This window comes from Opisthorchis viverrini (genome assembly GCF_000715545.1).
Source record: "Opisthorchis viverrini unplaced genomic scaffold opera_v5_101, whole genome shotgun sequence".
NCBI lineage: Eukaryota > Metazoa > Platyhelminthes > Trematoda > Opisthorchiida > Opisthorchiidae > Opisthorchis > Opisthorchis viverrini.
The window spans coordinates 1,001,583-1,014,592 of NW_008751757.1; the positions used below are offsets into that span (position 1 = coordinate 1,001,583).

General features: G+C 44.0%; 2 protein-coding genes across 2 annotated transcripts in view; one reads left to right on the forward strand and one right to left on the reverse strand.

The window, feature by feature from the left end:
* Positions 1 to 3,367, forward strand: part of T265_13765 (hypothetical protein) — a gene marked incomplete at both ends in the record, with an annotated part of 4,097 nt that extends 730 nt beyond the window's left edge. Inside the window, 2 exons of the mRNA XM_009170422.1 lie at positions 2,059 to 2,217; positions 2,866 to 3,367. Coding sequence (XP_009168686.1) covers positions 2,059 to 2,217; positions 2,866 to 3,365 — 659 coding nt within the window. The remainder of the gene's footprint in view (positions 1 to 2,058; positions 2,218 to 2,865) is intronic.
* A 5,435-nt stretch (positions 3,368 to 8,802) lies between these two features.
* T265_13766 (hypothetical protein) lies at positions 8,803 to 11,607 on the reverse strand (the record flags this gene model as incomplete). Its single annotated transcript, XM_009170423.1, is given in 3 exon segments — positions 8,803 to 8,843; positions 8,852 to 8,958; positions 11,459 to 11,607. Coding segments are annotated over 3 exon segments (297 nt in total), but the record flags the coding sequence as incomplete, so codon positions are not given.
* Positions 11,608 to 13,010: the final 1,403 nt, after the last annotated feature.

The window sequence follows — 13,010 nt, forward strand, 5'->3', positions numbered from 1 at the left end:
TTATGCTGACAGAAGAGACATCATCATCGCCTGACTTTTCTTGGGTTGGGCTTCCCGCTAGGGATCCCGCACCGCAAGTCATGGCTGACGAAAAATACCTTTGTAGAATCTGTAATAGACTGTTTTATTTAGAAGGTTTTGTCTGGACTTTTCAGACGTACTCAAACATTCTTGACGAAGGAAGATCTCGATGTTTTCAGGCATATTGCTCATGTGATTTGCTGCATAGGATAGGTTTCACTCAAGACAGTGATGTTGAGAACCAGGTGTAGTAAATGCGACGTTTACGAGGCCGGTGTTAACTGACTTACTCAGTTCCCAGTGACGGTCCATGGTTCACTTGCACCAAGCTGTCATCGATCGAACTTTCTCACTGATGACGAAGACTTTGTACCTAACTAGGGATAGTTACGCACGGTGGAATGCAAGTGTTTCATTCACTTTCTAATAACTTGTTTATTTCGCTTTTATGCTGACAGAAGAGACATCATCTTCATCTGGTTTGTCTTGAGTTGGGTTTCTCGCTAGGGATCCCTCACCGCAAGTCATGGCTGACGAAAAATACCCTTGTAGAATCTGTAAAAGATTGTTTTATTTAGAAGGTTTTGTCTGGACTTTTCAGACGTACTCAAGCATTCTTGGCCAAGGAAGATCCCCATGTTTCAGGCATATTGGTCACGTGATTAGCTGCATTGGATAGATTTCACTCAGAACACAGTGATATTGAGAACCAGGTGTAGTAAATGCGTCGTTTCACTGTTAACTACCCACGTGTGTTACACGTAGCCTTGTTGAATTCAAATCACATCAAGGAAAGGGAAGGCTTTGTGCACCCAGAGAGTGGATGCAGCGAACTTCATATTACATCATAAAAAATGCGTAAATGAAGTGTGGAGATACTTATATGAGAATAGAGAACGGAGAAGTCATTCCTCTAATTGGAACAAAGAAGTGTCACATGCTTCAAAAATGAACCTAGAGTAGGGGACCATAACGCCTCTATACGTTGCTTTTCGACGAAGTTGAATTGAGACTCAACCTTTACAGCGATGTTGAAGCGTCTTTGGAAAGATAACCACACAAAAAGTGAGCTGAATAGGACGAATATACGCTTTCGCTCGTTAGGTTGCTGGTAAAGGGAGACGCAAACGGTACCTTAAATGGACCTCACACCAATGGTATTCTTTGACTGAATGTGCTTTAAAAGTCTCCCCAAATTTCAGTTAGTACTGTATTCAACTCTTGAAGATATCAAAAAAATCTTTTATTGATACAAAACTACACTCGGATGAGCCACAAGACAGAGGAAACGGAAAGTGAGCTACACAAGACTATCGTGCAATATTATACGTAATATGTTACATGGAGAGGGGATACTTCTATTGAAATATCACACAGCCTTTGTAAAGCACATACAGTTGGTAGGGAGTGGCCAACAACATGCACTTTTGTGTTCAAGTAGAAGATAAGTTTGATGGAAGCTCCAGGACTACCGCTACCTGAAGAGCCCAACCAAGGGCGGAAACCGGTAATGCAGTGCTGATAGGTTTCAGTAGCCTTATGAGTAGTAGGTTTTGCTAGGGCAATATAGTCAAATGAATCAGTATGCTCATGGAAGAAAGATAAGTCCAAAATGGAGTTTAAAATAAGGCCTCTTAGGATTGGAAGGTTTTATTGGCTGAAATGAGGTTCTTCTAATCTTGGAAAACGAAAATTCTGTATTCAGGAACCGTACGTTCCTCACAAGGGCGAAAGGTTCACCGAAACTCCTTTGATTTAAGGGGATGGTGTGAGGAACACTTCCGAATGCATTAAGATCACTCGAATGGAGACTTAGATGGGAGATTCACATATCGAACAACCAAAGACAACATCAGCAATGTCCGATGGCTGGCCTCATTTCTGCTAGTTAGAAAAAGAAAAAAGAGTTCGGAGGGGATGGCATTCCATGAACATTAGAATCTGTAAATTGTTTTCGGCTTTGTAGGAACATCATAATTACAAGGCACTTTCTTTTACAACTTCTCTCTGCCATCACCTTTTCCACAATAACTTTAGGACTAACCACTTTTGTCTGTTTGGATGATATTTCGCAACCGACGGAAGCGGTAAAGAAGCAACTTTTACAGCTGCTTGTGCCAGATAGATTGGATCCACTATCTACGCAACGAATTCGCATGGTCCTGTTCACATCCTGCCCACAGACGGAGGCTAATGGTAAGTACAAGGCCAGGACTTTACATCCTCCAGTCGTTTCCTGGGCGTAAGTGGCGTATATCTATAAATGTCAGCACCATTTTTGACCTATTTTGTGATAGAAGGTTCAGGGAATCTTGAGAAATCCGAAATGCAAGAAGCGTTGCACAACGCGCAGGTTATCTTATTTTCACACATATTCATCTCCAGATTGTCGTTGGGAGTGGGTGTCTTATCAGGTGAAAAGCATGTTGTTGAGGTTTAGAATCATACTACTGATCGGGCTACTGAAAACTGTTCGACAGCTTGCGGCAGGTTACTCACTTCTTTGTGCTTATCAGATAGGCACAGTCTCCGTCACCCTTCTATTTGCACGCCAACTTTTATGCCAAGTTGTACACTCGTTTACAAATGGACTTGTGAATGGTAAACACAACCGAATCCCTCGTATAAGGTATCCTTCGTTGTTTCTCCTTAGAAAAAGGAGTGGAAACATTGCATGTTGAGGGGAACACTGTACAGAATCATCGAAATCAGTAGAGACTAACTTGAGCTACCCGAACGGTGCCTGCACTTATCGTGTTCCCTTCGTGTCTCTGAGTGGAACGAAAAATCAGTATGGTGCATGGGTCTTCAGGCTGGCCGCTGGCCCTTGTCTTGTGTTCATAGAAGAAACCGAAAGAGACATAATTTTGAAGCAATATTTCGTTCTCCGTGCCATAAGGTCACCAAACGTAGAGAGATGGTCAATGCCGGATGGCCTGGAGATCTCTACTACTACACGTGACTTACTCCGCAAAAGTGAACTTTCTACGCACGCTGGTTGCGTAAGTGAGAACGGTCATTTAGACAGTTCGAGCCAGAAGAATCTGTCCCAATTAGCTTTTGGTTTTGATGAGCAATCAGACCAGTCGATCGACTCAAGCAAGTTATGTTCATCGTTCGAGTCGTCGGGCTTTTTGCTCGCATTGCTGAGGCGCAAGCATGCTACCTGTTCAGACGTAAAAATTCAAATTAGTCCAGCGTGCGCCGGTAGAGTAATGGGAACACGATCGCCTCGCATTTCAGATGTCCGGAGTTCAAACCTCGGCACCACCAAGGCTACGCGGTATCGATTAGTCCACTATCGATTGGTCCAGTTCTTCCCTCCTCGACCCTTTGGTGTGGATTAATTAAAATGGTTGCCTCAAGACAGGAGGACGATTGTTCAGAAGAGGGTCATGTGAGCATGTATTCTAGAAAATACGATGCAATCGATGAGTCACAGGCGCTCAGCACTGCTTACATTGGTGGCCACTGTTGGCCTAGAAAAGTAGTCAGACGATTGAAAACTCATCAGGTAGCTGTTGATGAGTTCACCCAGCTTGGAAGCTCTCTCACTGTCAGCATTGTGAGGAAACATGATGAGTGCCCGGTAGGTTGACAAAGTAAAGTGGAAAAGAATTTTGTACATTTCAAACGAGAAGCCCGAAAGCATGGGTATTCTTTGAAAATGCAAGCGAAACTAGTTATGGTCTAACTACCGACTTACTGAAGACTGTTTCAGTGTGTAACAGGCGTTACAGTTCTTCGGTTTGTTTATCGATCATGCGAATCTTTCCCCCAAAAGGAGGAATTTAAGAAGAGGTATAGCTTCGAAAACACAACATATATCTGGTGTCCTAATCGCCTCACACTTATTCGTACTAAATTCATCTTATTCGTCGGATTTTTTTGTATCACGTGTGAGCTAATGAACTACGCAGTTACTCTTTTTCGAACCCATTAGCAAAAGTCTACACGGGAACAAATGTTGCCAAAATAACCGGTTGCATTTTGGAAAGTGTATCAACAATCTTAACTGTGTTCCACCCCTGAGTTGCATAAACTTCACATGTATGGAGCAGAGGGTAAAGGCTCTTAATGAGCCGTGACGTGTCCCCGGTCATCATTGGATCACTACGCAGGGAAGTATGGGACCATCGGTTTCACGAAGGATCGGAAAATAGAAAGAGAGATAGAAGACTACCATAATGACATATATGTTCAGGCCTGTCGTGAACCGGTTTGAGTGTGAAGAAGAAAGCCCTTCGGAGCGAAGTCGTTTATTGGTGACCACAGTTACAAACTATTGGACAGGAAAGTAAACACCTCATATGCATGTTGTTTTTAAAAACTGAACATCCTCACGCGTCCTCTTGAACTTTCGTGGTTATTCATTGACTGTCTCGCAGTTGTAAACGAACGCTGCAAAGCAGTTCCACAAGTTCCGTAATAAATCCCATCTTCCACTGGAGGTGAGGCGGAGGTACGAAAAAACCACATACTACTCGCATGCCTCATCAGTAGTGTCCGCCGTTACAACGGTATGTCGATTGAGAGTTTGCCCGCTTGTTTCATATCATAGCATGTCAGATAGATCAAACACTCAAACAGGTGTACGCAAGGGTTCTGTCGGAGGTGACCCGTCTGATGACAAGGCTGTTCGAGTTCAGCTCGTTGTTGGGATGACCCACCTCATCTAAGCCACTTACGCTATTGTCACTGCTACGGGACTGCATCACTTTTAGTGTGTTTTTGGTAAATTTGCTCATGTGTTACACGGTTTCCTGGACAGTCTGGTTTCCAAGAGCGAAAATCGGCCCTTGATCTGTTCCATACCTTCAAATTTTAGATTTAGTTATCAGTGCAAGGCTTTCATTTATGCAATGCATCGGGTAACTCAGGTTTTTAGACTCATTTGAAACAGCGAATTGGAGGTGACAAACTTATTAGTATTCTATTGGGTCAGTCAAAAATGCCAGCCAACCAGCTGAAATTCTTTTGAAATTTGAAAAATAACTGCTCACTTACTTAGTGTTAATCTGTTCCTTGATTGCATTCGTGAAGCACGAATGAAGTAATGACACTATTCATGAGTAGTTTACCGATCACTTGGTTTACTCTGTTCCGGCAAGTTGGGGCTTCAGTTATATATTTAGAAAGGCGGATGGCGTTGAAACCAGTACACAAGGTCGGTGCGTAACGAGTCATACCAATGTCAACTGTCAACCGAGCCAAACGATTCTCGGTAGTTCATCTGGAAGAGCTCTCGTTGCTGTGTTTTTCAACCCCAGATTTTTCCGTCTTCGTGCATATAGTGTAATTGAGCCATTTGGTAATTCTTGCTTATCGCAAGGAAAAGTGTATCCAGAATGTCAACGAGTTATCGCGGTTGCTTCGTCGTTGAGTACAATCACAGCGCAACCATTGACCATTTTCAAAACGTAGTATCGCACTAGGAAAAGTTCATCTTTTTATTAATCGGATGGAGAGGTTTAAAAGATCCACCAGAGGGTAAGCAATGTTTTTGCGAAACCTCGATCACCCACCAATTTGAATAGAACAATATTGAAGCGACTGGTAAAGCATAAATGCAAGAACCGAAATAGTGTCACAGCATTCTTGAAATATTTTAGTGGAAAACACCTTATCCATCAGAAATGCATCAATTCACGTGGTCCATGTAGCTATAGGACGTTCCATTGGTAGGTACAATAAGTGCTATTTTGTTGGAAAGCGCGTTTTTGGTTGTGCAACGGGTACTTCCATTGGAGAATGTGTCCAGCACCAGAAGCTGAGTTGGTTGGGACATGTGTTGCGTATGCCTAACCATCGTTTGCCGAAGAGAGTGCTGTTTTCCATGCCCAATGCAGAGTGGCGTAAAAAGAGAGGTGGCCAACCCATGACCTGGCAGAGGAGTATGAAGGAGATCACGAAACGCTTGGGTGCCTTCCAGGATGGAGACGGCGTGATCCTCACTGTGCCTGGTTGGAGACACTACAAGATATGACTGCCAACCGATGTCAGTGGCGTTCTTGTTGTTGGTTTTTATCCAGATTGCCTGAGTGTTTGTCTGGAGGTGTAGGCACCTCGGAATGATTGTGGTAAGCTAGCACTAAGTCCCTTCTCCGTCCACCTTCATTCTTTTCTTCACAATAGGGCTTTCGAGTAAATCATTGTTGTACGGCAGTGAACGTGTCAGACATTTTGTTGTCTAAACTATCTCCAAATGCATGCATTGTCAATGTTTCGAGCTTCGAAGGCCAATTCAAACAATCGCACTAGTTACCTGAAGTTTGCGCTTTACTCATGAGTAACTAATCTATTTATCCTAAATGTGTTTCGCAAGCTGCTTTAGAAGTTCCTTTTTCAGCCTTTGCTACCGCACGACCTGATGGGAAGCATGCTCTTCAAAATGTGAAGGCGCCCATCTGGGCACATCATCTATAAGTTTAAAAATCTGAATATTGATTTTTCTTTCCCTTGCAGTCATCCTATACGTGAACTGGTTTTCTGAACTGAATCCACTACCGATGGATTTCGCGTTAACTCCTTGGGAATTCGCCGGTGCTGTCACGTCAGCCATTCTTGGTGTTGGAACAAATCAGGCCAAGCAATTGGAGGAATTCAAACGAACGCGTTTAGAAGAGGCGAATTTAGGAAAACACATCTACCTTTCTAAGGTGAGGAAACCGACAACTATATATTTCCCAACACGTGACCAGCAGTTTTCACGAGACTGGTGGCTGTAATTCTGATGCAACAAGTCGTTGCTAGGATCAGGAAAAGTGATCATTAGAACAAATCTGTTCAGTCTTCTAGAAATTGTAGCTACTGCCAACATCCTGGCCTCCAACAAGGATATTCGAGCGGCCGGCGTGAGAATGGAACTTCGAGACTTTCATTCAAAAGTTCGCCTCTACATTATCCCCAACCACTTTATCTAGGTTCTTTTCATTATCGAAAACGGTACTATGAAGACATTCATACAGCATTATTTTGGCTTCTGCCTTGCTTTGGCATTCGTTATCTCCCCGCAATAATTAACCCTGACAAATAACCCTCCTTACTTGTAGTCCAGTGCGACTCTTTTCTGTCTGAGTAACCGAGATCTAGCAGAGTCCATAGAGGAGTTCTAGGTGTGTGCTTTGTCAGTACAAAGCCGTCGGAAACGGCGTGCTTGGCCAACTAACCAAGAAAGAGGAGACGGACAGCAGTCTGGATTTCTCTGCTGGTGATGGTCGAGCGCTTGTTGTAGTGAGCGGCTGGACTCAGCGGCAATGCGCTCAAAGATGTTGTTGACGAAGGAATTCATGATTGACATGGCCTTCGAGGAGATACCGGTGTCGGAGGATCTTGTAAATATAGATGGCATAACTCTCCTTCCTCCTTCTCTTCTTCTTCTTGTGGACCCTTGGGACCTTCCCCTTCGACGCCTTCTTTAAAGCTTTGTCTGAAACAACCTTCGGGGCCATGACGCCGTAGAGCAACGCAAACCAGAACACAAAGACCCAAAAGTTTCGGACATAAATTGGTTTGTACTTGCGCTCTGACTGGGTTGGTAAAAGGATCCACTGCTTCCCAGTTCGTGCACGCAAGTGGACCATTCTATCTATTGACGTGCTGTCAAATCCAGACAAAACTGTGTGGCACGCTCATCCCGTGAACAAGTTCCAAAGGCAAGTTTCTGTGTCGTTTCCTTCCTTACAGAGTGCACTTAGCGTGAGAATATAGTAAATGCGGATCAAAAAAGGTGCGCCTGGAAGCAAATCAAGTTCCAGATGGTGATCCGAAGGATTAGACCCATCGATTGGACCAAAGCGAAATAAAATCGTGAACGCTTGGTGTAAACTGTGTCGCCAGACAAGTTGTATGCGGATTATCGACTAGTTACTTCCACACTGTAATACATCCAGCCGTCTGAAGAGATTGTACTTAACTGTTCGACTGGGGTGAACAAAACCACCGTATTCCCAACGTCTGAAACCAAAGAAACCGGAGGGAATTCCCAACTGGACGAATCTAATCGTTCAACGTGCAAAAAGACGTCCTATTTTGTGGAAGATGCGTGATGCACACAGACGCCATCTTCTAAAGTGACCACACCAACTTGTCGAGAACGGAACATTATGAAAGAACCGTAGATATAGTCAGGTAACTTGGAAGGTAAAAAATGGTGAAAAGCACGTGTTTAGCAGACGACGTCGAACAGTCACAGCTGTACACATCAAGGCGGATGAAAGAAGTCGCCGAAACTTGGCTATTGAGTTTACACCAACTAGATTTTTAAAGTGTGGATTAAGTCTGTCTTTGAAAACAAAAATGGAGGGACTGCATTTGCAGAGTTAGGAAGGGCAACCTCTGATCGGCATGCCCGAAGTGAGAAGTTATGGTTATTTTCCGGACCGATGCTCCAGGCTCGGGTAGCACCTGAAGGGCTCACTTTTAAGCGAAGGTTGAGCAACATGGCTACCTGGATAACCCCGATTTCGCGAACGTAATTCAGATAATAGACCGAAACACTTAGACAGCTACTAGTAAAAGAAAGAAGACCTTCGCTGCGGAGTTATTTTATTAGAAAGCCTCCTACTGAACAGTTGCAAACTACTGAACAGGGAAGCAAAAGTCTCATATGTAACTTGTCTACAAAAACTGAACATCCATCTTCTCATTGAACGCGTCTTTCTGAACTTTCCTGGATATTCATTGACTGAGGCCAGCAAGTGCTAGAAAGCGGCTCCACAAATTCCGTATTAGATCTCACTTTTCGGGAGACGCAGAACGGATTTACGAGAGAACATACTACTTGTATGCCTCGTCAGTAGTACCTACCGTAAACTTTACGCCTATTAACCATAAAAAATTTTAAAAAAATGTTCAGCTGTAGCACCCTTTCGGTGCCCAACTGCCATGCCACTCAAAGGTTGCACGAAGGCTGGGATACTGCCAGGTTGCCCAAGCCTAGACAGGGGAAGTTGAGAGGCGGAGGTCGTATTCGAACCATGGACTTTCCGTCAGTAACTTTCGCGCTCTAACCACTTGGGCCATCTCGCCCAGTTTGATTACCCCTCCTTAGAACAGGTCCACTCACAATTGACTGCAATCTAGTCGTGTCACCAAACTTGAACAACAAGTTCTGTGTGTAAGAACAAATGGCTCTTGCAGATTTCCTCAATACTCAAGGAAGGAGGGGAAAAAGATGAGGTCGCGCTTCCTCGGAAATTGTGTAGCAAAAACCGGATTCTTCGTTCAGTACATGTGGGTACCGCAGTGACGCAATCAGAGCGCTCTATTATCAGGATATTAGTGGGAAGCACACTAAACTGTATAGTAGCCCATTTTCAATATAGCTGTGTCATATTGCTGGTGTTATTAATGCAGTAGGTATAAGTTTTGGGCCGAAAATAGATGCGCTAATCAGCTTCTGGACGATTGTATTGAAAACTGGGATCACCAGCGAACGATAACTAATAAGCCAGGTCAGAAACCTAACGTGTGACTGATTGTATCATGCGACTTGTTATAGGCTTGACACCTTCATACTTCAAAGTACTGCTGCAAGACTGGGCTAGTACACTGCCGAAGATCGCCTTGGTATCTGAAAAAGTCTGTAGTTAGACCTTCTCACATGGTAGGAGGGCTGGTGACTTACACACCTCTGCGTGACACTACCCTGTCATTGCGTTCAGTTCTGCTTCACGAGCGTCAAGCCCGGCAAACAAACAAGACTGGCTGCGTTTGACCATTGATGCCTTGGAATCATGGTAAATGTAACACGAAAACATCGGATCAGCAGTACGAGCGTGAGACAAGCGAGTTTTGGAAAATAACCAGTCATTTATCTAGTCAAGGACTTCAATCGGTTGGTTGCATCGGAGCACGACCCATGCGCCGTTGAGGTATCAGATATCCACTACATCTATGGCTAAATGTACTCAGTGACGCCGGACAATTATTAACGTTATTGTGTCCCCTATCATTAACACACTGTTCTCTAGCTACCCCTGTATGTTTTCCACACCACAGCCCCTTCTTCTGATCTAACCTGTGCACTGTCGCATGTTGAGGCAAACGGAAGTACCATACATACATACACCCCTCACGGCTGTCAAACCGAACTGAACTACATTAAATTTCGCCTCGAGTCTGCTCGCACGGACGTGGTTTCACGGAGTCTAACACATTGATTGACACGCTGAGGCAAACGGAAGTACCATACATACGTACAACCCTCACGGCTGTCATACCGAACTGAACTACATTAAATTTCACCTCGAGTCTGCTCGCAAGCACGTGGTTTCACGGAGTCTAACACATTAATTGACACAGTTCAGCGGTTGAGCTCACGATAACCCATATGTGACCTTTTCGCATCTGGAAGAGAATTGTTGTGGCCAGCACAACCGGATTTCCTTCCTGCTATTTGTATTTTCCATTTTTTAGCAACTTATGAAGCGCACTAGTATCGTTTTAAAATGGGCAGAACTAACGAATGAAGTTCAGCGATCCAACATTTAGGCCTCATGTTCAGATTAGCTCAGGTACCGTGCATGGTGTTGCTTTCCACCAGATTGAATAGTGAACTTGTGATAACTCTAGCAAGACCAGACCAGACTAGACCAGCTGACTGACTAACGCCTGCACGCATGCCGAATTGACCAAAGGAGCACGGGGATTGGTCAGGCAGAATGACAATGAATTGGCCAATCAGAACACAGACTGAAGGTCGTGCCCTATCGGTTGGTCTGAGCGCCATAGCCAGTTCTTGATGCTGCTTCATTAGATCAGAGATGAACTGCTGTACAGTCACGAAATTGCCTAACTTTCGAAAGGCTCAGCTTCACTCCATTGTTCACAGCCAGATACTGTGAACGGCACACCTGAACAGTAATCAGTTATAACTATTCTTCCAAATTGGTTACTGTCACCTCTGTTGAGAAAAGAGAGCACGACAGAACAACTAAACATCAGGCACAGAAGATTTCGGAACGAGTTTGTTCTCACAACTGCACAATTATTTCTGTTTCGATGTTGTTTGATGTACAAATAACACGTAGAGCATGGGAAAGTTAGTTGAGAACTCGAATTTTACGAATTCGGTCCTTCAGTAGCGTCTGTTCTATCCACTACAGATCCATCTGTATAGAATCATGTCAGAATTGGGAAACGTAACATGGTCACAGGGGGAAACTGACGTCGGTCCAAACAAAATGTCTCTGAAAGAAATTAACAGCTGTGACCTTGTCGGATTTCATGTTGAAGTGACTAGACGAACTTCAGAGCTCAAATCGGCCGATCTCCGTCTCGACTTTGTCCGAAAACAAAGAAAGCGGATCGAGCGTCGATATGGCTTGCAGGCACGATATCAACTGGACGGTACTGGTGTTGCTGGCGGTCACATTCCCGAATTGAGGCAGAAGTTGACAGCAATAGCTAGCTTGATTGAGTCCGAGTGGGCTACCATATTTCGATGGCCATGTAGGCGAATTTGTTCTCTTGTGGCGCGGCACTGCTCTCATTTGCTCCGTGAAGCGCTGCAAAAAGAGAAGACGCTTTGCTTGAAGTTATCAGACCAGACATCAGAAATACAGGTGAGCACATGAGTGACATTTTTTGTAAACTTTTCCAAACTTTTCTTATCCATAGCTTTTTTATTTTAAAGGTAATCACGGTAAAATTTCAAGGATGCTTGCGTCATCTGCAGCTTCCAGAATTTGAGCAGCAACAATGTTTGACCATGGTGTTATCTTGGTCGGGGGGGGGGCAGACATATTAGATGTCCACTCTGAGGTGTACCAGGAGCTTTTGGGACGTTTGGTTTGAACAGAACCTCGGATAGTGGGAATTGTCTCCCTTGAGCGAAGACTCTAAACTAACCCCCGTTCTGAAAAAGATGATTGTGTTTGAGTAGTCTGCCTGACATGGAGATAATCAACTAAAAGGTTTGATGCCTTCCCGATAAGCATCAGCTCGTTCGACTTCTTCCTCACTACAGATGCTCACATTTTCCAACGAAGATCAGGGGCGTATGGCCCCCTTGCGTTTCAGAGCAGAGTAGGTGATGATTTAGTCTTATTAGGACTACAGAATGGCTTCAAAACTCATGTGTGTAGCAGAGAAAGTTACGTTTCCTCATGAATGAATGGAGCTGTCACAATGAGCCCCCCGTCTTTGCTTTCCATTATTCGCTCAGAACAGTTCAAATCTTCCACCCACACAGGTCCAATCGTTGCTGTCCCCCGATTACGTATCTAGTAGAGTTGAGTCGTCAGGATAACTTCATCGTTTTGCTCATAAGGTTGCTCCGAAAGTGTGACAAAGCAGATTATTTCAAATTGCTTCCGTATGATATATTTTCAACGCTCTCACACCTTTGTTCTTGCTTATACGGCTCACGTCAGCAGTATTTGTTTGCAACGCACATATCCTGCCTAATAGGTGGAGACCTCTAATACCAAGAATACAAAGGAAAGTGCGTCAGTTGATGAGTGACAAAGTTGTGGTGAGCCTTCCAAACTGTGCCTCCTTTTGAGACTCCAACTGATGGTATGATGCTCTGGAAAGCAACGTTGATAGGGATAACTCGTCTAGAGTAAGCAACCAATCACGAAAACCAATATATCGCGATTCCTGAAATCAGGCCCCCTTGCTCCGCAAGAACCAAAAGACTGGAACATGTCCAGCTTATCCACACCAGAGTGAACTTAGTAATATTTTGTGCAACTGAAGACCAGCTTACATTCTGGTTTAAAAAATTTCACTCCAGACATTCACTGCCTTCCGGTGTCGGTAAAATCAGTAATTTCCTTCCCGGAACCTTGAAAAAACAACTCTGACTTCTCTCCACTTTATTGTTCTCTTCCTTAAAAGCATGCTAAACTAAAGAAGGAAATCTATGGTCCCCGGATTGTTATTCAGTATGGAATAGCAATGTGAAAAAACAACTCCAGATTTTGAGGAAATGGTCTATGATGCATGGTTTTATCTTCCTGTGGAAACCCCAAGAGTTGCTG